This window comes from Quercus robur, chromosome 4, assembly GCF_932294415.1.
Source record: "Quercus robur chromosome 4, dhQueRobu3.1, whole genome shotgun sequence".
NCBI classification, from domain to species: domain Eukaryota; kingdom Viridiplantae; phylum Streptophyta; class Magnoliopsida; order Fagales; family Fagaceae; genus Quercus; species Quercus robur.
The window spans coordinates 16,358,257-16,386,005 of NC_065537.1; the positions used below are offsets into that span (position 1 = coordinate 16,358,257).

A 27,749-nucleotide genomic window follows, 5' to 3' on the forward strand; every position below is an offset into this window, starting at 1 on the left:
TGGTTCTATCTAGTACTTAGATTCTTAGAGTAGCTAGTTTCCCCATAGGTTTGAGTTCGGGGACCATGCAAGACCTTGGTTTTGTCTAGTACTTAGATTCTTCTTGGAGTAGCTAGTTTCCCCATAGGTTTGAGTCCAAGGACCATGTAAGACCTTAGTTCTGTCTAGTACTTAGAATTTCTTGGAGTAGCTAGTTTCCCCATAGGTTTGAGTCCGAGGACCATGCAAGACCTTAGTTCTGTCTAGTACTTAGATTCTTCTTGGAGTAGCTAGTTTCCCCATAGGTTTGAGTCCGAGGACCATGCAAGATCTTAGTTCTGTCTAGTACTTAGATTCTTCTTGGAATAGCTAGTTTCCCCATAGGTTTGAGTCCGAGGACCATGCAAGACCTTGGTTTTGTCTAGTACTTAGACTTTCTTGGAGTAGCTAGTTTCCCCATAGGTTTGAGTCCGAGGACCATACAAGACCTTGGTTCTATCTAGTATTTAGATTCTTAGAGTAGCTAGTTTTCCCATAGGTTTGAGTCCAAGGACCATGCAAGACCTTGGTTCCGTCTAGTATTTAGATTCTTGGAGTAGCTAGTTTCCCCATAGGTTTGAGTCCAAGGACCATGCAAGACTTTGGTTCTGTCTAGTACTTAGATTCTCTTGGAGTAACTAGTTTCCCCATAGGTTTGAGTCCGAGGACCATGCAAGACCTTGGTTCTGTTTAGCGCTCGGTCATTTAAAAAGTTGTCAGTGCGCGTTAATTTCCTCAAAGCCGGAGGTCTGGGGACCCGATATAGCTAAGGTTCTGTTTAACCACTTCAAAAGACTTTGGTTCAGCCCTTGGCTTCTTTCTCTGAAGGGATTTCAGCGAACCGGACTACTAGGCCTGTGAGAATTAGCCCCTTGACAAGTGCACAAGGCACACATCTGATGTTAGAAGCCCCTAGAACAGCGCTCCATTTAGCAATCCTTTCTGCGTAATCAACGCTTCGAAGTGTAGACCTGAGTGGAAGCTGAGTCACGACAATGATGGTGTGTTCTTGGAAATAATGGGGAGGCTTTCGTGTAGCTTATATCACCGCCAAGATGGTCTTCTTGAGGGACTCTTGCTGATAGGAGTTTGATCCCACCGTGATTAACCGTTGCATTCGCTAACGCACAAGCTCTTCCCACAGATGACGCCAATTGTAGGGTTACATTTTTCAGTCCCTGCCCAAGATGCATAGGACCTTAGACCAGTAAGCCCGGTATGGACAAAGAGCTAGACTTTAGTGTATGGACAACGGTTAGCACGGTGTTCTTCACGATCAAGCTAAGATGGACTGAGTTTCCTAGAGAGGATTGGTCCTCGGCACGGTTCGATGAGCTTTTTCTGGTGCCTCTGGTGTGTTGGGGGGTCTCAGCCCCCTCTTCTGTCTCCCTCCACTCCCTTTTTATAGTAGTTTTCTTCCTCTTGAATGAGGTTCCCAGGGTAGGTACTTGTCCCATCAACCCTCCCCTCTAGTTGTTGGGAGTGGTTGTAAAGGCAGAAAAGCATGGCTATGTCAGGCACAAGGCACTGAATGAAATCATGGCAGCTTTTCCCTCTGACATTTTCATTTTCTCCGTTGTCCTTTTCTACTTTAGTACTTTTTCTGTTTCGTGGAATGATCTGGAGTGTCATTACTAGTGGCAGGTTGCCCTCCCTTTGTCCTCAGCTACTACATCCATGCCGAGGAGGGTTCTTTCCATGGCCGAGGAGAAGTTTTTCCTTGGACTGGGCCCTTGGCCCAATGAGGAAATTGACATGGACCTCCTAGTCTTTTACCCCCCACAAAATGTTATTTACTATTTAATCCATAAACTTATTATTTATACAAAATTTTAGAAGAAAATATAATCTAATTGTGGATTTGTCAAAATTTTCATCCAATATTGAGTGGAGTTGTAGCCAAACTTTGTCCTATTTTTCAATTCTAGTAGTAAAAAAAATCATTAATAAGACAGATTCAAAAAATTCATTTAAAAAAAAAAAAAATCCAAAGAGAAAGCGAAGGAATTGTGGTGAGAGCTTTTATGCCATCCAATCCAATATTTCTGGTAACATTAAGGATCTCTAGATACCAGTGGATATGGAACTTGAGTTTAGGTATTTATTAACTAAAAAGTCCTTTTATTTTTGTTTGAAGAGGGGGAAAGGTGTAAGCCAATTGATTATCTCTATTTTTGGGTAATTTTAACCAACTTACTTCTTGAAGACCGAGGAGAGATTTAAAGTAAATTTAAAAATGTATTCTTCAAAATTTTATTTTGTATATTATAAAATAATTTAAGTAAAAAGTTTACTTTCAAACCAATTTTGAAGAATTTTCCTTCAACCTATTACATATGTGATAATTAAATAAATCATCCACATATACTTATTTTAGTGGCATGAACTTTTTAATAAGTCATATAACTTTTTAATAATATATTTTAGTCCCAAATACCTTGTTTAAGTAGTGGTCATGCAGGAAGGAGACTTTCCCATAAGAACATGCTCTGAGGGTTATATTTTGTTAGTTAAACACTTAGCAGTACTAAATCCTCATCTTGAGGCAAATGCCAACCCTGCTTAGTTAGTAGAGCCAAATTGAGCGTCTTTAAGTCTTGAAATCCTAACCCACCCTCCCATAGTTTTGTGTATAATGATCTGATCTCCTAGAGTGGAATTTTTCTCTCAGATATAATCACATGTCTCCAACAGTAAATTTAATACCATGTGTACCATTGGTGTCTTGATATGACTACCATTGTGGGGGCAACACATTTATTAAAGTGCCACTGCTCGAACTACTCGACTCTTGCCAAGAAGTTATGTGAAGTGGTACAAGATTCCTACTACCAAGCCACACCCTTATAATGGTCTTTACTTTACCTTTGAGCTTCTTGAACATGGAGCTTAGTTTGATTTTTATCTTCAAGTCAACTCATGTGACTTGGTTATTACACGTGTAGCACTTTTTTTTTTTAATCAATAAATTATTATCTTACACTTGAAGAATGGTAGGATGGATGATTTTGAGTACATATCCAACATCCCCATATCTTTTGCAAGTATATTTGTTGATTTGACTAAGCTAGCAAAATGTGATACAATGTGCAGTCCATGTGAAGTTGCGGCCTAAATAGAACTAGTAAAGCAAAATTTAATTTGCTTCAATGCACCAGCTGGCTGCTAGCAGAGTAAAAAAAATGGAAAAAAGGTGGAGCAAAATTGGGTGACTTCAAACTACATATGTATAAAGAAACCAAAACTCTAATTTTCGTCTGTCTAATGCATATAATGATACCATTTGAGTTTTGTAATTCAACTTGTTGATACCTTGATATTTCCAATTGAGACATGAAGAGTTTAAATTCCTTCACTGCCAACTATTAATTTTATTGTTTATCAAAAAAAATATATATATTGATTTTATTTTTAATATAAAAAAATCCTTATGATAATCATTTGGTACCTGAAATTATGTTACTAAATTTAAAATAGAAGTACGTTAATGTGACCATCATCTATAATAGTTCGTACTTCGTACACACATATATATAATTTATTTATTAATATTATTTTTAAAATGAAGAGCTACCCACCCGTGGTGGATGATGGGTGTGCCATTTCTTCCCAAGGCCAGGGGCAAGCTGAGAACCTCATGAGGTATGGACCAACAGCGACTTCCACGTAGCTGGTTCCACTTTAGGTTTAATTATTTTAATGCCTCACTTGGTTACAAGCTCACATCACACACACGCTTAACACTTATATACAAGAAGAAGAAATGCATATAATTTGAGTTCAAATGAATACCTTCTCACACTTCAAGTGAATCATATATGTAAAACGAATACAAATCTTTTGTACCACTTTTTTTTTTTTACATTATGTTCTACTTATCACAAATTGCCATGTATTTGTTTTACTTTTCTTATAAAATAGTCACACATTTATTACATAAAATCTTAAAAACAGTCAAAAAATAAAAAGGAATCTGAAAAAAAAAAAGTGAGTCATATATGTGAAATTTGTGTAAGATACACTATTCACGTGAAAGAACAGGCATGTCTAAAGTAGATAATTTGCCATATAAAGAAGATGTATTTTACTGTTGAAATGTTATATAAACTGTCACCTTGATTCTATCCCTACAATACAAACGCACTCATCTTTCTCAGAGATAATATTCATGGCTACTCAAACTAAAAGCATTGCTGTTCGTTTGGCTCTTTTTTCAGTTGTCGTTGCTGCCCTCTTGGCTCTTCATGAATGTGCGTTTCTCTAAATTCTATAGTCTATGAGTCTATCATGCTGCTTCTTCTTTTTTGGACTCAATGTCTATCATGCTTAATGAGATTTTATTAAAAAAATTTTGGGAATGAAAGGCTAATTGCTATAAGTTCCTTGTGACTGGTAAGCAATATTTTAGGTTTTTAGTACATTCTCATCCAAACATGTTTTGAAGAAAAAAGAAAAAGAAATGTCCACACCAAGAGGCCATGAAATTTGAGGTCTCGACAAATAGAAAAAATATCAGTTTACAGTAATTTTAATATTTCCTTTCATTGCTTTTGTCAATCATATTGCTTTTAATTTTCATTTCTTGGTGTTTGTTTTTTAGTATTTTGAATAGAATAAATATGATTTAACACCCAAAAATGATTTGTGTCTTAGCCAAATAATATGAGCAATTATTATAGAGTGGACCACACACACATACATATGCATGAAAAATGATAATATATCAATAATTATCGATAGCTGTATTGATGTAAAACTCGGGATGGGGGCATATTTCTGATGAGAAATGACTACTTTGGGTAACTTAAAAACAAGTATCATGATTTTCAAGAATGACAAATTTGATTTTAGATTTGTAAAGAATAAAAAATGTTAAAGAATTTGAAATAATATTTTAGCAAATAAAATAAATATTTAACACTTACAATGATCAAAGAAGACCATCAATTTCGACTAAAAATTAACATAAAGTCTCTTGTGGTCAAATAAGAGATCTAGAGTTCGAACTCTGCTTACAATAAAAACCAATTGCCTGATGATAAAAAAGAAATTATCATATATAGAATGGATGTCATAAATTAAAAAATATCGTGTCTAAAAAAAAAAAAAAAAAAAACAGAAGAACACCTTATTTGTGCATAGTCTATATACTGTTTAAAAAATAAAGAATAAAAAGAGAAGAAACGTGAAACAATGAAGTGATTTTTGATTTCTAGCACATTTCTAGATTATTCTCTTGAATACTTCTAGCAAATATTGCAATATTTCAATTATTTAGTAATTGGCCTTAGTGAGTAATAAATTTATATTAAAAAAAAGCTTAAGAAAAAAAATTTGTAAATTTATACTGGTGTTATATAGAATTTTTGTATGTCGAAATTAAAAAAAAAAAAGGATTAATTATATGAAAATTTATATATTAGAATTCTTAGATTTAGAAATTATTAATAGTATATATGTGTTGATGGTGCAGGCAATAAGTTTCAAGTAAATACTGAACCAGATGCAGTTGCGACTCTCCATTAATGCCAGTATGCAATGAAATTCCTTGTAATAAATTTTGTCAGACCATATATGGAAGTGACCGTAATTCTCATGGATTTTGCCCTAGTGGAAAAACTTTTGTCAGTTGTGTGTGTCGTCATCCCTGTAATAATTAACTTTCATTCCTAAGGGTAAACAAACTACCCTATAGATTCTCCCAAAAAAAAAAAAAAAAACTACCCTATAGGACTTGATTTTTATTAATAACTAGTCGCTAACCCGTGCTATGCACGGGAATTACCTATTTGTGAGGTAGACTAAATTTTATAAAAATTATAAGAAACTACACCATTGCATGATTTGCTTTTGTATGACTTTAATTTGTGTTACAATTTGATGAAGAAGCTATTGTTTGAACGTGCAATAGCATACAAAAAATTTGTCAGACAGTTTCAGATACTGCAAAAAAAAAATAAAAAATTCAGATATTAAAACTTCTGAAAGATAAAAAAATATTAAAGAATCACTGCTTAGAAATTATTGAAACAAAACAAAATATATATAACTAAACAATAGACAAACATAAGAGAAAGATGAGTTACATTCAAAAGAATAATTTCAATTATTGCAAGCTTTTTTATCTTGTAAAAAGTGGCTAAACAGAGTTTGGTGGTTCATGTATGAAAATTACTTTTTAAAAAATACATGAAAAACCATAAAATAATTTAAAAAAAAAAAAAAAAACAAAGTAGAGAAGAAAATAACATAAGAATAGATCATACCTCTACTCGGCTTAAAAAAAAAAATATTGGGGTCTGCTTTGCTTTTATAGTGTTCATGATTAACCTCGTAAATTTGGAGATAAATTATCAACGTTTAAGTTTAAGTTGGACTTGTTAAAGAGATAACGTTTCACTTATTATTAAATTTGAACTAAACAAAAATAATTACACCATTGCATGATTTGCTTTTGTATGACTTTAATTTGTGTTACAATTTGATGAAGAAGCTATTGTTTGAACGTGCAATAGCATACAAAAAATTTGTCAGACAGTTTCAGATACTGCAAAAAAATAAATCAAAAATTCAGATATTAAAACTTCTGAAAGATCAAAAAATATTAAAGAATCACTGCTTAGAAATTATTGAAACAAAACAAAATATATATAACTAAACAATAGACAAATATAAGAGAAAGATGAGTTACATTCAAAAGAATAATTTCAATTATTGCAAGCTTTTTTATCTTGTAAAAAGTGACTAAAGAGAGTTTGGTGGTTCATGTATGAAAATTACTTTTTAAAAAATACATGAAAAACCATAAAATAATTTAAAAAAAAAAAAAAAAAAACAAAGTAGAGAAGAAAATAACATAAGAATAGATCATACCTCTACTCGGCTTAAAAAAAAAAAATATTGGGATCTGCTTTGCTTTTATAGTGTTCATGATTAACCTCGCAAATTTGGAGATAAATTATCAACGTTTAAGTTTAAGTTGGACTTGTTAAAGAGATAACGTTTCACTTATTATTAAATTTGAACTAAACAAAAATAATTTTATTTAAATAAAATGAACAATCCATGATCAATTAGTCCACAAAAGAATAAGGCCTAAAATCAAATAAATCTCAATTAATATAGATGTCTAAAAACCTATGAATAATATAAAAACTAAAAAAGAGATTTGTTGAAACTAACTGCTCTACTTGAATACCGCAATGTTATAACTTCGTAAAGATAGTAGAAAAGAAGAACATCCTTGGGCACATCCCCACGCGCACCCATGGCTCATGTACTGTAACTCTTGCTGGCTATGGACAGTAAGTAGTAAGACTTTGCAAAGCCTATTTTATCGTTCAAAACCTAAATTAAAAAAAAAAAAAATTAAACCAACAATTCATTAAAAAATTTGATAAACTTACAAAAGGAGGATGCGAGGAGAGAGTAAGGGAAGCAAATTCAGTGAAGGGGGCAATCAAAGCAATCTATACATAAAAAATTCCAAGAAATATTAAACAAATAATTTCTAAATTTTAAACACCAAGAGAAGAAAAAAAAAAAGGGAGAGTGGAAAAACAACCTTCACCTAGGAGAGAGAGGCAGAGATACTAATGAGTTTTAATACATGTGTTGGTGGCTTTGTGTCGTACAGTGAGGTTTTTGTGACTTTGTGTGAAAGAAAGAAAACCTAAAAGGCTTTATGTTTGTGTTGGTGCTGTACAAAACAAATATGCATTATATAGTTAAAAAAAATGATAATGATGAATTTGAGTTTAAGTTGGACTTGTTAGAGAGATATAGTTTTACTTTTGGTTAAGTTTAGACTAAACAAAAATAATTTTATTTAAATAAAATTATAATTTTATTTAAATATTGTGCTGACGTGGAAAATTGTGAGAGCTTCAAAAGTTTCGGTTTTATATATATATATAGATAATAATAGAAAAATATTAATTCTCTCTCTGCGCGTGTATTTGAAATTTCACAGAAAATTTTTATGAGAAAAGAAAGAGGAAAAAAAAATTTAAACAATTTTTTATATTTCTCATAAAAGTAGTATCAAAACTTTTTTAAAATTGTCCTTTAATAAATACCTAAAGGCACCCGTTGACCGGATTCAAAAAAATATAAAAAATTTCAGGACTACATAAAATGTTACAAGTTTTGCTATAATTGTCCACATGGTAGATTGTAAGTGGTGAAGAAAAAATGATAGGTCCATGTGATAGTAACAAACAACCAATTACAGTTTGTCAAATAGAATAGTTGTAGCAAAAGCTGTTCTCCTCCCCTCCCCCCCCCCCCCCCCAAAAAAAATGAGGAGGGAAAATTTTTTGGAGGGTGTTTGGTTGGGAGGGGAAAGGGAAAAGAGATGGTAGGGCCCAGATGTTTTCTCTTGAGCTCACCAAAATGTTTTTTCCTTAAAATGGGGAGAAAACTAGAGTGGAAAAAAAAAATTGATGAAAATGCCCATGTGCACTGTGCACATGGGTTTTGTCCACGCCCAATGCTTTTTTTTTTCCCAACCACTTGCACATATACAAATTTTTTATTTAAAAATGTGTTACTTTTTTGTTTTATTTAATGGGGTCATAATTGTAAATTTATACCAACTTCACTTTTCCATTCTCTCATTTTTCTTATCAACCAAACAAATAAGTTTTCAATTTCTTCACTTTTCCATTCTCCCAACTAAACACAAATGGGAGAAAACTAAATCTTTTCTATCCACTCTCCATTTTTTATCAACCCATTTTTTCACTCCTCCAATTAGACCTTTAGGGATTTTTTCCTCAACCAAACCAATTTTCCCTTAAATCACATGGCCCAACCCAACCCCTTTAAAGTTTAAACCACTCAGCCCAAGCCCACTTTGACTTAAGCCTAAACCCAAGTAAACCCCCAAGCTAAAGTCCAAAGGCCTATAAACCCATTCAGCCCAAGCCCATCCTAACTTTTCCTATTTATCAAAATGCCACCCACCTTTTCAAAATCACACAAACCCTTAGGGTAATCATTTAGCAATATTGATTTTATTTTTAATATTAAAAAAAAAAACCCTTATGGTAATCATTTAGCACCTAACTTTATGTTGCTAAATTTAAAATTGAAGTACATTATTGTGATCATCATTCATAATCGTTCGCGCGCGCGCGCACACACACACACACACATATATATGGGTTGAATTCAAGTTATACCTAATATAAATCTAAGCAAAGTTACTCCACCCAATAACTTGTTATAGAATTCATAATTTGAGTGCAAATGAATGCCTTCTCGTACTTCAAGTGAGTCATATATGGTAGGTTCCAGTTATCTCAACTAGTAAAGTCTTTGATGGTTATATAAGAAACCTGAGATTCAATCTCCGTCTACACCAAAAACTGATTGGTGTCTTGGTCTGATAATAAAGAGTTATCATCAGGAACAGACGCCATAAGTTGAAACTCTCTTTCCAAAAAAAAAAAATGAATCATATGTGTGAAACAAATACAAATCCTCTATTCCACATTTTTTGTTTCACTTTATGTTCTACCAATTATAACTTGTCATGTATTTGTTTAACTCTCTTTATAAAATAGTCAAATTTTAAAATGGAAAAAAATAAACACATGACAAGTTGTAATTGATGAAACATAAAGTGGAACACAAAAAATGATACGGATGAAACATCTCACACATCTATTACATAGGATCTTAAAATTAGTCAAAAAATAAAAAAGAATCTGAAAAAGTAGTGAGTCATATATGGGAAATTTATGAGTAAGATATACTATTCATGTGAAAGAACAGGGTTGTCTAACCGACGTAGTAGCTAATTTGCCTTATGAAGAAGATGTATTTTACTATTTTTCTCAGAGATAAAATACAAACTCACTCATTTTTCTCAGAGATAATATTCATGGCTACTAAAACTAAAAGCATTGCTGTTCGTTTGGCTCTTTTTCAGTTGTCGTTGCTGCCCTCTTGGCTCTTCATGAATGTGCGTTTCTCTAAATTCTAAAGTCTATGAGTCTATCATGCTGCTTCTTCTTTTTTGGACTCACTGTCTATCATGCTTATTGAGATTTTAATAATATTTTTTTTTGGGGAATGAAAGGCTAATTGCTATAAGTTCATTGTGACTGGTAAAGCAATATTTTAGGTTTTTAGTACATTCTCATCCAAACATGTTTTGAAGAAAAAATAAGAAATGTCCACACCAAGAGAGGCCATGAAATTTGAGTTCTCGACAAATAGAAAGAATATCAGTTTATAGTAGAGTATTTTAATATTTCCTTTCATTGCTTTTGTCAATCATATTGCTTTTAATTTTCATTTCTTGGTGTTTGTTTTTAGTATTATGAGTAGAATGGTTAATTCATAAATATGATTTTGCGCCCAAAATTGATTTGTGTGTTAGCCAAATGATATGACCAATTATTATATAGTGGACTACACACACGCACATATATACATATGCATGAAAAATTATAAAATATCAATAATTATGGATAGTGTATTGATGTAAAACTCGGGTTGGGGGCATATTTCTAATGAGAAATAACTACTTTGGGTAACCTGAAAACAAGTATCATGATCTTCAGGAATGACAAATTTGATTTTAGATTTGTAAAGAATAAAAATGTTAAAGAATTTGAAATGATATTTTAGCAAATAATATAAATATTTAACACTTACAATGATCAAAGAACACCATCGATCTCCACCAAAAATCATCATAAAGTCTATTATGGTTGAATAAGAGATCTAGGATTTAAACTCTCTCTACAACATGAACCAATTGCCTGATGATAAAAAAAATCATCATAAGATGGATGTCATAAATTAAAAACTATCATGTCTAAAAAAAAAGAAAAGAAAACAGAAGAACACCATATTTGCACATCATCCGTATAATAATTAACTTTCATTAAGGGTAGACAAACTACCCTATAGGACTTGATTTTGATTAATAATAATAATAATAATAATCTCTCTCTCTTTCTCTACATGTGTGTGAGTGGGAAATATTTTTTAGAAAATTTTTATGGGAAAAGAAAAAAAAAAAATTAGACAGTTTTTTATATTTCTCATAAAAGTGATATCAAAATTTTTTAAAAATTGTCCATTAAAAAATGCCCTAAAGACACCTCTTAACTGGACCCAAAAAAATATAAAAAATTCTAGGACTATATAAAATGTTACAATTTTTTTTACAATTGTTCACATGGTAGATTGTAAGTGGTGAAAAAAAAAATGATAGGCCTATGTGATAATAATAGATAACCAATTATAGACTTTACAGTTTGTTATATAGGATAATTGTGGCAAAAATTTATGGCTTATTATGTGATACTAGAATTATTCAAAATATTTTCTCAAAAAACAAAAAAAAAGAATTACTCAAAACATATACAGAGCTGTCCTCCCCCTACCCAACTTTAGGAATTTTTTTCCTAAACCAAACCCATTTTCTCTTAAAACTCACGGCCCAACCAAACTCCTTTAAACAACTCAGTCTAAGCCCACTTTGACTTAAGCCTAAACCCAAGTTAACCCCCGAGCTAAAGTCCAAAGGCCTATAAACCCATTCAGCCCAAGCCCAACCTAACTTCTCCAATATATCAAAATGACACCCAAATTTATTTAGGAATAAATAAAACTAGCATGTAAGTCATGCTATGCATGGAATTTATTAAATTTTATCATTTTAACAATACCACATGTTAAAATATTATTTTTACATCTCAATTTGTTTGTCATAATATTAGACACATGGCATATAATTAAAATCTTGAACGAAATAAATGCATTTAGTTAGTATGGTATTTAAGTTCAGATTTTTATTATTAATATTTATGACCACTAATTCTTAATTTGTCATTTGCCTTTTTTTTTCCCCTAACTATTCCCCTTCCAAAGGCTATTCAAGTATTTTGAACAAAAAGAAAGAAGTAATTTGTTAAAAAAACTTTAATGGAGTAATATATGTGTAATCTAATTATCTATTGAGATTTTTTTGAAAACTAACCATAGTTAAATAAGAAATGATATGTCCACAACATAATTAGAAAGCAAGCCTAGAAGTTATTTTGTTTTATTTTTTCACTTTTCTGACATATGAAATTAAAATTGAACAAATATAACAATAAAATGTATACAATATTCTTCAATTTGGTGGCAATCAATTTGGTCTCTACCATTACACCCTTAGCTATTTTTCTAAAACTGTTATTATTTTATTAACTGTTTGGTTGACTGTATTTTCATCTTGAAAAAGGAATATATAATTTTTTAAAGTAACAATTTTTTCGAGGGATATTTTTATACAATAAACAAGATAAACTAATATGCGTCATACCCTAAAAGGATTAAATTAATCAAGTTATAATTGAGGTTTCTTATAATTGCTTATAACATAAACAAGTTTTTTTTTTTTTTTTTTTTGGGATTGGTACTTAGCAATGATCAATACAAGAGTGTGCTTCATCAAGCTGTTGTGAACTATAGCAAGGAGTGAATATCGATCCCAACATTCTACTGTCCATAAAATGATGCTCGAATAGGAGGATCTAATCGACGATTGTCACCCCCATAAAATGATGCTCGAATAGGAGGATCTAATCGACGATTGTCACCCTGCAGTCTATAGAAATTTTACATATGCAGAATACTATGAGAAATTCTGGATCAGAGGACTTGCAACTGAATGTTGTTTAGACATGTTTAAAACATCTAGTGCTTAACCTATAATGTACAATTCCTAGAACATGCTTGTCCTTGTTAGAATGGTGATTTAATTACTTAATTAAATTTATAATTTCTTATTAGTTTCAAAATTTTAAAATATGTGGTAATTTTTCATGTCATTGGTCTAATCTTTTGATCTTTAGATAATGCTGTAATGGCTCTAAAAAACGAATAAAATTCCTTCTATCTTTCGTCTATTTGTTTGTTCAGTTTTAAAAGGTTGATCTTAAACATAACCTGTTTTCACACCTTATTAAGATAGTGAATTGTGATTGGAGCAAGATTAGTCTAACATTAATTTCTCATAAGGTTATCAATGACGTCATTTTATTATGCACCAAAAAGTCAAATTAACAACTGTGAAAAACTTTGTATCCTTGGACTTTTTGATATGTTATTCAATTGATTGTGATTTCTTTTTCGATTTGCCATTCAATAAGCCTTGTCAGCACATATTTTAATCTGATTTTGAAGATTAAAAAAGAACTTGGACACCAAGTTCTGATTTCATGGTTATCTATTAACAAAGTTACAGTGTCTCGTTTTATTAAACAAGATCCTGAAGCTACCTAGCCTTGTATCCCTAAGCTTTTGATATGTTATTACAGTACTTGTGATTTTCTTTTTCTATTTGCCATCCAGTCAGCCTTATCACCACATATTTTAATGAATTTTGCAGATTAAATTAAAAAATAATGCAAGTCAAGCCGCCCAAAGGCAGCTGAAGATGTCTGAGCTGTGATTTTTTGAACTCCAAGGTTTAGGGTCTATTTGGATAGAACTTATTTTGCTTAAACTGAAAACACTGTAGCAAAATAATTTTTAAATGTGTAAATAGTGCTGTGGGACCCATTTTTAATGAAAAAATTGATAAAAAATGAAATTTGTGGGTCCGTGAACAGTGCATCTGTGCATTGTTCACGGAAGACGGTCAAAAGTTATGGTTACTGTTCATGTACCGTACATGAACAGTACCTCTTGTCGGAGAAAAGGCGTGAAAAAAAAAAAAAAAAAGGAAAATGTAGAAACTTAAAACGCAGCAAATGTGGATCCAAACTGTGCCTAAATGTCTGTTTGGATAGAATTTATTTTACTGAAATTGAAAACTGAAAACACTATAGAAAAATAATTTTTAAGTGTGTGAATAGTATTGTGGGGCCTATTTTTAATGAAAAAATTAATAAAAAATGAAATTTGTAAGTCTGTAAACAGTGCACAAATGCACTATTCACGAAAGACCGGTCAAAAGTTGTGGCTACTGTTCATGTACCGTACATAAACAGTACCACTTATTGGGGGAAAAGGTGTGAAAAAAAAAAAAAAAAAAAAGGAAAACGCAGAAACTTAAAACGCAGTGCCTTAGAGTCTGTTTGGATAGAACTTATTTTATTGAAATTGAAAACTGAAAACTGAAAACTGAAAACACTGCATTAAAATAATTTTTTAATGTGTGAATAGTACCGTGGGATCCATTTTTAATGAAAAAGTTATTAAAAAGTGTAATTTGTGGGTCCATAAACAGTACACGTATATACTTCATCGTGAAAAGTCAACCTTTGCCGTTACTGTTCAATAAACAGTAACCGCATTACTCCAAAACGCGTAAAAAAAAAAAAAAAAAAAAAAAAAACGCAACGCAGCTTAAGTGAACCCAAACCGCCCAAAGGCAGCTGAAGATGTCTGAGCTGTGATTTTTTGAACGCCAAGGTTTAGTCTCATATCAATTAAGTCAAGCCGCCCAAAGGCAGCTGAAGATGTCAGAGCTGTGATTTTTTGGACGCCAAGGTTCAGTCTCATATCAATTAACAAAGTTACAGTGGTCTGGTTTTATAAAACAAGATCCTACAGCCACCAAGCATACTCAACCTGGTTTATCAATTTTCTGACTATTTGACACCAAAACCACATCATGAGCTCCAAGGAAAGCCAGATTGGTGCATCCATCAATGAAGAGGACAGTCTTTCCCAGTATGCTATGCAACTAGCAACTGCATCAGTGTTGCCCATGGTATTGAAAGCAGCAATAGAGCTTGATGTGCTTGAGATTTTGGATAGAGCTGGCCCTGGAGCACTTCTTTCTACTTCCCAAATAGCATCCCAGCTCCCCACTCACAGCAATCAAGACAAGTCTTTGCTTCTTGATTGTATGCTCATGCTTCTTGCTAGCCACTCTATACTCACTTGCTCTATAGCCACCCATCAGCATGATGGCCAAGTTTCCAGGCTCTATGGTTTGGCACCTGTTTCCAAATACTTCATCAAAAACAAGGATGGATTTGGAGGAACACTCGCACCCTTCTTAGATTTGTTCCAGGACAAAGTCACGATGAATATCTGGTATTACTAGCTAACAAAATGCTAAAACTTCCCTTAATATCATCATCAGTAACATTTTCTATTTAGTTCGTTGACTTTTAGTTCAGTAATCAAGTTAGTCTTTAAGAAATTATTTTTGTCAATTTAGTCCATCATTTTATCAAAGTGAATCTAGTCGTTTTGGTCCAAATCAGCTAGTAAATGAAATCATACCCACACACACACTTCGTCAATTTAGTCCATCATTTTATCAAAGTGAATCTAGTCGTTTTGGTCCAAATCAGCTAGTAAATGAAATCATACACACACACACATATAATACTCATCAAACAACAAGACCTATTATAATTTTTATGGAGCATCTCATAAAAGTTGACATTTAAAAATTAATTGAAAATAATGTTTAAACAGAGTTGTTTGTTAACAAATTTGGACAGAAAGACCAAATTGATTCATTTTCACCAAGTGGGAAACTAAATTGATAAAAATTAAACATTATGAACTAATTTGAGAATTGAAATAGAAGTCTGAATTTTAGAAATTTTAATGATAGGTATCACAACAGGTGCTTAACAAAAAGCTAGAACTTTCTTTTTTATCATCATCCTACTATCTTCTTCTTCCTTTTCCCCCTCTGTAAAAAATTTAATGTTAAGTATCACAACAGGTACCATTTAAAAGATGCAATTTTGGAAGGAGGAATTCCATTTTCCAGGGCTTATGGCATGGAAGCAACTGAGTACGCTCGGAAGGATGACAAATTCCGTGAAATTTTCATAGGCTCAATGAAAGATTTGAACCCATTAGTTATGAAGAAGATTCTTGAGAAATACAAGGGTTTTGAAGGTCTGAAATTGCTGGTGGATGTAGGAGGTGGTGATGGCACTCTCCTTAACATGATCATCTCCAAGTACCCTACCATTAAGGGTGTTAACTTTGACTTGGCCTCTGTTATAGAAAAGTCTCCCTCCTATCCTGGTATGAATTTCAGTATTTGGGTTTCATCAAATAACCATTTCCTTCCTTAATAGGAAAATGCCATTCTTTAGATCAAAATTTGATGGGAAATTGTGCATGTTTTGTATTATAAAGGCTTAAGAACCATCTTGTGTCATGCTTTGGTTCAAACCAAACCTAAACTGGATTAGAATTTCAATTTTTGGGTTTGGTTAAATAACCATTTCCTTTCTTAAAAGGAAAATGCTATTCTTTAGATCAAAATTTGATGGGAAATTGTACATGTTTAGTATTATAAAGGCTTAAAAACCATCTTGTGTCATGCATTGATTCAAACCAAACCTAAAGTGGATTAGTATTGATTTCATGGTGTTCAAGATCTATTCAATGAGTGACCTGCAGATGCTCCTACTTCATGTTAGGGCTAGCCCAAGACAAGACTTGTTCCATTTTAATACTAAGGGGTTAGTCATGTTAGGCTCAACCTTTAGTTAACATGAAAAAATAAAATGAATTTGAAGTGGGACACTCAATTGTAACAAAGGGAAGTCACTAGTACGCGTGGCATTTGATGAATCTTGCTCTCAAATTAATATACTTTCATATTTTTTTGCTGTGTAAATTCTTACGAGGTTGTTTTTGCAGGTATTGAGCACATTGCTGGAGACATGCTCGTGAGTATTCCAAAAGGAGATGCCATTTTTATGAAGGTAGGTTCATTACAATTGAACCCAACAAATATTATCTATATCCTTCTCTAACACACCGGTTAATGAAGATTGTATTTCCCCCATAAGTACTGATTAATGATGTATAGCTATAAACCAAGTTCTAAGAGTTGGTCTTTGGTATTCCCATGATACTACAGAGAACAACAAACATAGATTAGTGATTCATTGGTTGTACATTCTGGACAGTTTTTAACTGACATTGTGATTTGTATGAGAGTGGATACTTCATCATTACGACGAGAAAAAATGCTTGAAGGTACTAAAAAATTGCTATGAAGCACTACCAGACCAGGGAAAAGTGATAATAGTAGATATGGTGGTTCCAGAAGCCCCTGCAACTACTGGTGAGGATAAAAGTTTGCTTCAGTTATATTTGTTCCTGATGAATTCAAACCCAGAGGGAAAGGAGAAGACAGAGAGAGAATTAGAATGTTTGGCAAAAGAAGCAGGATTTTCGGGTATTCAAGTGGCATGTTGTGCTTATACTTTTTCAGTTGTGGAGTTCTACAAAAATATGTAATATTTAGTCATCACATGTTCTACAATTATATCAGTAGACATCAATAAAATGTTCCCTAAAACATGTACTGTATGAATGATAAAAATGCATAGAACCTCTGCTGACTCTCTTGTTAGAGGCAAAAGCAACAGGATTTTAGGGTATTAAAGTGGCATGTTGGACTTATAATTTTCATTTCTGGAGTTCTACAATAATATGTAACATTTAGTCATGACACGTTATTTACGCTCCGTTTGTTTCGAAATAAAATATTTTACATATTTTACCATGTTTGTTTTGTTGTAAAATTTGGTCAACTGTAAAATATTTTCCGGTTAAACTGTAAAATTAAGGCGAAAAGAAGTAAAATATTTTACGCCTGAAATTTTGGTAAAACATTTTACATTTTACAATCTCTCACGCATGGAATCACATTGACAGACCAGCCACTCCTAACTCTCTCCCACAAGGAAAGCACCCACCAGCAACACAATCTTCAACACCAGAGATGGCATCTCTCCACTGCAAGTCAAGCACCGAAATTGCAATTTGTGTTGTTTGTTGATCTGGTTTTTTTTTTTTTTTTCCTAAGCCCTGTAGATCGGTATGTTTTGTACAAATCTCTACTGCTAGGCCCTATCATACAAAAATTTTGTAGATCTCCACCTGTGTCATGCAAATTTGGGTTTTTTTTTTTTTTTTTTTTTTTTTGGTGGTATGCAAATCTATGTTTTTTGGCTTTTTGCAGATCTGATTTTTTTTTTTTTTGGGTTGCAAATCTGTATATATATATTTTTTTTATAGCTAATATGAGTTTGGGTGGTTTGATTCATGGCTGTGTTTCTTATTGAAATTTGTTAATTTCAACTTAGGATGATGAGAATTTTGAGTTCGGTTTTTTTTTTTTTTTTTTTTTTTTTTTTTTTTTTTTTTTTTTTTTTTCATTTTACACTTGCTAATGAATTTTCAAGTACAAACCCAGACACTGTAAAAGGAAAATATTTTCCATAAAATGTTTCTAGTGTAAAATATTTTATATTTGAAAATATTTTATATCAAAACAAACAGAGTATTAATTTCATCAATAGACATCAGTAAAATGCTCCCTAAAGCAAGTAGCGTACAAATGATATATATATATATATATAGAGGAATTTGTGGTTCTCTTTCTCATCCAAACATTAGCTAAAAGCTGAACTAAACTAATAACCAATATATCAGGAGTAAAGCTTAGACGCAACCTTTTCTCACCCCTTTCTAAGATAACAAGTTGTGATTTGGAGCGAGATTATTTTAGCATTGTTTTCTTATAAGACTGTAAATGACCTCATTTTTATTATGCACTAATTGTATCAAGGCATATTAACAATTGGCAAAACTTGTGTCTCTAAGCTTTTAATATGTTATTCCAGTAATTGTGATTTTCTTTTTCCCTTTTGCCACCAAGTCAGCCTTATCACCACATAATTTAATGAATTTTGCAGGTTAAATTAAAAATAATGCAAGTCAAGCCGCCCTAAGGCAGCTGAAGATGTCAGAGCTGTGAATTTTTGAACGCCAAGATTCATCAATCTTATAATTATCAATTAACAAAGTTACAGTGGTCTGGTTTTATTAAACAAGATCCTGCAGCCACCAAGCATACTCAACCTGGTTTATCAATTTTCTGAAGTCTTCTATTTAACACCAAAACCACATCACGAGCTCCAAGGAAAGCCAGATAGGTGCATCCACCAATGAAGAGGACAGTCTTTTCCAGTATGCTATGCAATCAGCAACTGCATCAGTGTTGGCCATGGTATTGAAAGCAGCAATAGGGCTTGGTGTGCTTGAGATTTTGGATAGAGCTGGTCCTGGGTGAAGAAAGAAGTTACAATGCTATATGTTGAAGACCAATATTGGTCAAACAATGTGCTTTGGTGGGACCAATGACCTATCATCATCAAGTACTCATTTCCGCAACCACGATAATTCTACGAGTAGTTTTGGTGACACAACTATTTGCACAACTCGCCCACGTGGCGAGTTGTGGTTGGTGGAGGGGTGATGGTGGGTCACCCCTCCACCAACTACAACTCGCCATGTGGACTTGTTGTGCAAATAGTTGTGTCACTAGAATTTTCCTAATCCTACACACGGGATTCTTTGGCTTGTAATTTTCTACAAGTGGGTCCTACGACTACGGCATTTCTACAAAAAGGCTCCTTCAACCGCATATTCTCAACAAAAATGGTGCATTGGGGTAAACTAATGCTCAAAAGTCAAACCGCCACATTTACAAGTAATTGAAAATATCAACTACTCACACGCATGTCACAATCACCATGTATGCTTGGAGGGCTAATGTTGATATCTATTTTAGCGATACATTTTTTACAAACTCAATTCAATAGATGTGGATCCTCTTCATTTCTATTTGAAGTGGAGAGTGTCCATTTTATGGACAGGATTATTAGAAATAAATCTAAGGTCTGAAGCATGCCACGTCAATTAAAATCCAACTGACTTAACTCAGCAAGTTCTACCGGGGTTAGTTGTAAAGGTTAATACTGCGTTGCTACCACTTTACTTAAAAAAAATAAAATAAAATAAAAAACCTCATCTCTCTGGATCTGGATGCTAAACAATAAACATAGAACAAAGCAACTGAATGATCAAAGAAGTATAATATTCACAGTCATCGTAGAAATTCACATGGGTATCGAAAGAACTAGGAACAAAAAAAAAAAAAAGTGGAAAATTTTCACACAGCTGAAAATTTTCATCTTCAAATGTAAAAATAAAGAGAAAAGTGGACTCACTTCATTCATTGCTTGAAAAGATTTGTGATTATTTGGGACTTGAAGCAAAACTTGATCAAATTTTGTAGGAAGAACAACATACTTCCTAATCTTTCTCTTACTAGTATCACCTGGTGAGGTTAGAGAGTCCGGTTGCTAGGAACAATATTATACTTCTTTGATCATTCAGTTGCTTTGTTCAATGTTTATTGTTTAGCATCCAAATCCAAAGAGACAAGGTATTTTTTTTTTTTTTTTTAAAGTAAAGTGGTAGCAACGTAGTATTAACCTTTACAGCTAACTCCGGTTGAACTTGTTAAGTCAGCTGGATTTTAATTGACGTGGCATGATTCAGACCTTAGATTTGTTTCAAACGAATCCTGTCCATAAAATGGACACTCTCCATTTCAAATAGAAATGGAGAGGATCCAGATCCCAATTCAACTGAGTCCAACTGCATTGTGGGCTTAATTCATATGTTACATTGTGGGCTTAATTCATATGTTACATTTTATTTTATTTTTTTTAAATATGGTCTAGACCTATGTGACATATTGTGGGAAATTGAGGAAGTATGGTTCGGAAGGTATAAGTTGGTTTCTTTCAAACCTTTTGCATGAGCTTAGCCCATGCGTGCTACCAAGTGGGTAAGGAACACTAGTAACACCTTAGGCTCATAGAGGAGGTCTTATACCAAAATTTCCACCCAAAACAATTTTTATGCTCTGGCTAACTGTGGCCCAGATTTTCTATCCAAATCCATTTTTCCTTTTAAAAATAATTGGTTCTCATTCGCCAACTCTAGCTTCTAGTCCTCACTTAGTTATCCTCCCAATGGTCTGAAACAACTAAAAAAGGGGAGCCAATGGAGGTTTTGTCAAGCATTTTCCATAATGATGATAAAAGCAAGCTAACTCTTTTATTCAACTAAAGCAAATTTGAACCAAACATCAACTTAGCACCTTGGAGGTCTATGACCTTATCTTTTAGCCTAAAAACTAGTCATTAAGGACACCTAAAGGCTGCTATAAAACTCTCCTTTTAGCTCAAATTAAAGTCAACCATGTTTTCCCCATAAGGCTAAAACTTGAGGCCAAAATCCATTCAGCCAAATAACATCCTCACAATTCTGAAGCTTGAAGAGTTGAAATATAGGTACAAGGGAACCTTCCCTCTCTTCCTTACAACCTCTCTCAATTTCCTCTTCTCGCTGATTGTGTGCCAAAGTTTCGGACCTATGTGCTTTTTCTGCATTTTCTTGTATTTCAATTATGGAATTTTGATTTCTCTCTTGTGAAAGTGCCATTAGCCTTTTGTTCATTATACATTTGAAATTTTGAGCTTGATTCTCCACAAATAAACATTTGGGTTAATCTTGCATTTTTGGCCCTTGTCTCAAAACATCCCGACAAATTCTTAGATAGATTTATAGGTATTATTAATATTATGTGTTCATGGCTCATTGCCTGTGAATACACAAGCAGTTGTAGGAAGTTGCAACTCTCCATATGCAACAGGATGCAATGATAAAGTTTGTAATCAATTTTGTCAGTCCAAATATGGAAATCGAAATAATTCTCATGGATTTTACTTCAATACCAAATGTCAAAGAGACACTTGTGTGCGTCATCATCCCTGTAATAATTAATTTCCATTTTCATTCTTAAGGTGAAACAAAATACCCTATTTGACTTTGATTAATTAGTAAATAAGTAATAATAATGTCAATGATCTCTCTCTCTCTCTCTCTCTCTCAAATATCACATGAGTGGGGATGGTCCCCATAATTTTTTAATTTTTTTACAATATACTAAATATATTTTAGGCATCAACAAAATATGTATAAAAAAATACCACAATTTTTGCTACAATGGTCCATATGGCAAATTGTGAGTGGTGAAGAAAAAGTAATGAGCCCATATATAGTGAAAGACAACCAATTACAGTTTGTCACATAAGATAGTTGTAACAAAAGTTGTGAATTTTTATATGATACTAAAATTACTCAAAATGCCTCTCAACTTTTCAAAATCACATAAACAGCCTCACCCTTTAGCCCACAACCCTCCTAAAAATACACTATTACCCCAAAACTTACCCAAAATTACTAGAGCTCCCCCAAAACACCTTTAAAATATCCAAATATCCCTAGAACACTTAAAATTACCCCTAAAATTCCTAAAAATAATATATTAAAATAGCCCAAAAACACCCAAAATACCCCTAATAGACCAAAAATGACAAGAATACCCCTAGAACACCAAAAAGGATCCAAACTAGGGAAAAAAAAAAAGGGAGAGAGAGAGAGAGAGAGAGAGAGATTGAAATGCCTCTAGAACCCCTTCAATAAACAAACCACCATTCTCAAAAACATACCAAGACTCCAAAACATCTCCTAAGAGTTTGGAATTCGAGCATAGACTCCTTAAGATTAAGGTAAGATCACGAATAGACAATTTGCCTTGAGTTTGAATCCTTTACACTAGTTTTTATCAACATATGGACCATGGGCCCATCCCAACCTTGGACCCCATCCTAGGCTCCAGTAGAACTCAAACTATTCTACAATAAAAACCATATTAAAATATATGTTTTATAATCTATATATATAATTAAAGCAAAGCTAAAAGAAAATTTAATTAGATTTTAAATTAGATTTCAATTGTTGTCTAATTTTGCGTCATGTGTCCTATCTATTTTTTTTTTAAATATTTTTTAGGTGAGTTAATGTTGTGCAAAAGACAAACAATCCAATCTAAATAAAGCATCACAAACCCAAAAAAAAGAAAAAAGAAAAAAAAAGAAATAAACTCATGTATATCCAAAAAAGAAGAAGTAAAACTTGTTTATAAATCTATGGGTTAAAAATTATGTAACTCTTATGCTAAAATAATTTGAATTCATATATGTGTGTAATTATGATTCTTCACGAGTTATACACTAGTAACAAATAAAAGGAAACAATAGTTGAAAGAAAGAAGAAGAAGCAATAACATTAATAAGAAAGAGACAAAAATTATTATTACCTTTCAAAATTAATAAATTTCAGAATTTATTGATGTTTTACATTAATATTTTATTACATATTATTAATTTTTTCACAATTAATAATTTATTAATGCTTCACAATTTCAAAAATATAATTTATTAATGTTTATTAATGTTCATTATTAAAAAAGAGAAAATTTAGCACCCAAAAAAAAAAAAAAAAAGAGACAAAAAATTTAATTTATCAATTAATGTTTTGCCTTTCAAAACTATTATTAGTGTTTTGTCTCATTAATAAAAAAGAGACAAAAACTATAATTTATTAATTAATGTTTTACCTTTTTTTTTTTTGATACAAGATAGAAATTCTATTATAACCTAATCTAAGTGTGTATGTGTCTTAGTCTAATGATAAAGAGCTATCATGACGTCATAAGTTGAAACTCTCTCTCAAAAAAAAAAAAAAAAAAAAAATCTAAGTGTGTATGTATATGAATATCCATTCTGGAGACTTGAACTCCGACCCTTACCTCTCGTACCCCACAAAAACATAGGGTACGTTTGGTACATTGAATGTAGATTACAACAGGAATGGTAATCTTTATTATCAGGAATAAAATATGTTGTAATTGAATAACTAAACATATTCATTAGTTTGGTTATGAGTTGTAACATTAGAATAAAAATTATGATCTATTTTAGGAAATAGCTCATTCATACAATTATATTTCCTATAAAATAATATATTTTAAATTTTAGAGAGATGAGTTATTTTTTTATGATTTTTTATTTCCATAAGTGTTAGGTGAATATGGAAAGTTTATTTATTTGGAAATGTATTAATGTTAGAAATTATTACATCTACTAAGGAATAGCTATTACAACCCTTTTAGAGAGGAATAATTATTCCTCATTTTAAAGAATAACTATTCATAAGGAATGACTATTCCTTGTAATAAAAATATAACCAAACTATTGAATAGTTAATCCATAGGAATAGCTATTACATTACAATACCTATTACAGTCTACCAAACGTGCCCTTATTTTTGTGGAGTGACCATCGCACCAAAAGTGTGCAGTGGTATGTTTTACCTTTCAAAACTATTATTAATGTTTCAAAATTTCAAAAATTATTAATGTAATAATTTATTCTTTTTCATTAAATTAGTGTATAAGTAATAAAATATTAAATATACATATAATTACATAATACAATATTAAGTTTAGTATTGTTTCTAAACTCTGAGATTTCAAGTTCATATATGTTCATAGTATAGTTTTAAAAATATTAAAATTTGATCATTTTATGATTCTATCTTAACCATCGGAGTCCACATTTGTTGTACTTAAAGGCTTGTCTAACTACTAAAAATCTTTCATGTGAATCATAAGTGAAAATTTAAGTTTGAAAAGAGAAGAGGAAAAAAAGATAAATATATAAATAAATAAAAAAAGACTTATTCATATGTTAAAAAAAAAAAAAGATTAAAAATACATTATTTTCCTTTAATTTTTTTGTACTAAAATATTATTTAGTATTCACATTAATAGTTTTTTTTTTTTTTTTTTTTTTTTTTTTTTTTTTTTTTTTTATAATTTGGATTTGTTTGAAGTACTCACATGAACCGTGAACATGTGCGCATGTACACATCACTTGTAAATTTTATACCTTTAAAATTAATTCCGAATCCCACTATTGGTCACATGACCTTATTAGGTTGACTCTAATACTAATTTAGGGTAAGCTCTACCCTTCGTCAAATAAGGAAATTTCTTAAGGCCCATAAAAAAATAAGGCCCCATAATTTTATAAAATTTGAAGAGACTCGTGTATAAATTATTTTCTCTATCTTACTTTGATCTTAAAGAAGAAAAGCACCACCAAATGTCACATCTCTCTTTCTCTTTTTATAAAAAAAAAACCTATTCTCATAACTAGCCATCATAAACGCATGAATGCATTTAAATTAAACAAAATTTTTTATTATAAAAATATAAATAATTACTCAATTTTTTTTTTAAAGCATGTAACACATGCATTCATACATACATATAGATACATTTAAAATTAAATATAATTTTTATCATAAAATATTGATAATTAGTCAAATTATTTTTTTAAAGTAAACATAATTAGTCACATATTAAAATTCATACCTAAATTTAATATTACTTATGATCAATTTTTTTTTCTAATTTTTAATAAAATAGAACATGTGGTGATTTTTGTTATGTGGTGATTTTTATTTTATTTATTTATTGAGAAACATATGGTGATTTTTATTGAGTATATGTGATTTTTAAAAAAAAATTTGATAGTTCATTAATATTAGATTCTTAGTATTTTGCACTTATTAACTCCCTTAACACAAATATTAAAAAAATTAAGTAGACACATGGCACAAACTTAAGTAGATAATTATGGTGTAGTTCCCACATAAATTCAGACACATGGCGCCAAATTGGATTATAATCACAAATTTTAATTCAATTTTCTCTAAGTTTTACCTATAAATATATATATAAATATATATGACTTATAAATTTGAATTTTTTTAGTTATATGATTATTTTTTTATGGTTTATTATATTGGATTCCTCGTTTTTTACACTAAATAAACTAATTTGGCACAAAAATTTAAAAATTTAGATTAAATGAGACACGTGGCACAAAATTAAATTCCAATTGAAATTCAATTTTTATAAATTAACTCACTTGACACAAAATTCTAAAATTTAGATTAGATGAGACACATGACACAAAATTAGACTCTAATTGAATTCTAATTTGAAATTTAATTGGATTTTCTCTCTGCTTTACCTATTACTCCCTCCGTCTTAATTTGTTTGTCCTGTTTGAAAAGTCAAGTTTTTTTTTAAAAATATCATTTATTACCTTGTCTTCCTTATATAAAATGTATAAGTTTACAAAACTACCCTTAAATAAATTTATCGTTTTTTTTTTTTTTAAGTTATTCTTAATTAAGCAACTGAAAAGGTGCCCCAATTAGATTGATTTTTTAAATACTTGTTAGTTTTCTTTTCAAAAAATTTTGAAAATAAAGTAGAGGTATAATATGAATATTAGTAAATTAATGACTTTTATTTTTAGAAATATGACAATATTTTGGGACATTCCAAAATGGCATAGGGGACAAACAAATTAAGACGGAGAGAGTATTATATATATATATATATAGATAATTCTTGTAAACTAGCAATCATTAAACCACATATACTCTCTTTCTCTTTAAAAGCATTTGTTGATAAACTATTACAAGATTAGGAAGACTAGCTATATAATTAATTAAAAATGATTAGTAAAACTTATATACGAAAATTAATTAGTAATTTTGCATCTAAAAAAATAATAAATTTAAAGTAAAAACTATGATACATAAATTCAAATAAATATAATTTAATTAATATCTAAATATATATAAAAATAATAATTCACTTAAAATTGTGGCATTAGGCCTCGAATTTTAATAATTCAGCCTTGTAACAATTGTCATAATTTGAAGAAATGATGACGATAGTCACACTATATTTCAAAAATATTAGTCAAATTCCGATTAAGATTCCTAATATTTGCTTACATGGTCCAAACTGACCTAATAAACACTTGATATAGTAGAACTCAACATATATTTATAAGAGAATTGAATCTCTCTTTTTTTGACTGGGAATCTCTCTTTTTGGTTGAGAAGAAAAGAGAATTGAATCTATGGTACGGATACCTACACATTCTATCAGTTGTTTACACGGTGATTTCTTTTTGCTTAACCAAAAAAAAAAAAAAAAAAAAGACAAAGAAAAAATGAAAAGACTTTTAGTACCATAATTGCATTTAGCGTGGCATTATTTACGGGCTTGATTGCTTCGTTTCGGCACTTTATGCGAGGAATCCAAGGGGGGTTGTTCCTTGTGCACCACCAGCATGTAATTGGATTCTTTTTCTATTTAATTTTTTTTTTTTTTTTTTTTTTTTAAATCTTGATGCTTGCTGCTACTTCATCTACTCTAAATTTGATGATTTCCTCCTATAATTTCTGTCTTTATGTCAAGTTTTCACTGCAATAGGCAATTCCAAGATTTGGGGACCACGGTGGTATAAGCAAGAACCCTGTTGTCTTTTGAAGTGCATTTGCTTTGCCAAAAATCTTATAATTCAATTAGTTAATACTTTTTTTTATTTTTCCAAGACATTCAAGATTTCAAATTTCCCCTCTTCTAGCTCTTAATATTTAATGTTTGTTTAGATACTACTTATTGTTGAAAATTAAAAGTCAAAGACTGAAAATATTATAGCAAAATAATTTTTAAATGTGTGAATAGTGTTGTTGAACCCATTTTTAATGAAAATTTGGCTGAAAAAAGGGATTTATAGGTCCTGTGAACAGTGCACGAGGCCCACCGACAGACGCATTCTTCAGTCTTGGGCATTTAATGGATACTACTGTAGCCGTGGGTCCCACAGACTGCAAACGCCAAACGCAAATATTAAAAGAAATCATCTGTATCCAAACGCCAACTTATTGTTTGGAAACTAATTAATTTTGGCCATTTTTAAAAACGTAAAAGGGTTATTCTTATTCTATGATCCACTAACATTGAAAACCCACCTCCCCCAAAAAGAAAAGAAAGAAAAAAATACAAAAAGTTAAAAACTTCTTGAGTGGCCCTCCATGATTATCAAACCCACCTCACACGCCACTATCCCTCACACACAAACACC

General features: G+C 31.4%; 1 protein-coding gene and 1 long non-coding RNA gene across 2 annotated transcripts; one reads left to right on the forward strand and one right to left on the reverse strand.

Moving 5' to 3' along the window:
• Positions 1-14,445: 14,445 nt before the first annotated feature.
• On the reverse strand, positions 14,446-19,204 carry LOC126720698 (uncharacterized). Its single transcript, XR_007653610.1, has 2 exons — positions 18,892-19,204; positions 14,446-14,604 (listed from the first exon to the last, which is right to left on the reverse strand). It is a non-coding gene; the product is annotated as an uncharacterized LOC126720698 (long non-coding RNA).
• LOC126720697 (caffeic acid 3-O-methyltransferase 1-like) lies at positions 14,609-17,530 on the forward strand. Its single transcript, XM_050423449.1, has 4 exons — positions 14,609-15,075; positions 15,722-16,032; positions 16,657-16,721; positions 16,960-17,530. Exons 1-4 carry the CDS (start codon positions 14,648-14,650, stop codon positions 17,260-17,262), a joined length of 1,107 nt encoding a protein of 368 aa, XP_050279406.1. The 5' UTR covers positions 14,609-14,647; the 3' UTR covers positions 17,263-17,530.
• Positions 19,205-27,749: the final 8,545 nt, after the last annotated feature.

What these genes read in the sequence shown, in the direction of transcription:
- LOC126720697 (XM_050423449.1), top strand. Translation starts at nt 14,648, where the DNA reads ATGAGCTCCAAGGAAAGCCAGATTGGTGCATCCATCAATGAAGAGGAC. An exon ending in AAAGTCTCCCTCCTATCCTG is followed by an intron (nt 16,033 to 16,656) that starts GTATGAATTTCA and finishes TTGTTTTTGCAG; the next exon opens with GTATTGAGCACATTGCTGGA. An exon ending in GAGATGCCATTTTTATGAAG is followed by an intron (nt 16,722 to 16,959) that starts GTAGGTTCATTA and finishes TTTGTATGAGAG; the next exon opens with TGGATACTTCATCATTACGA.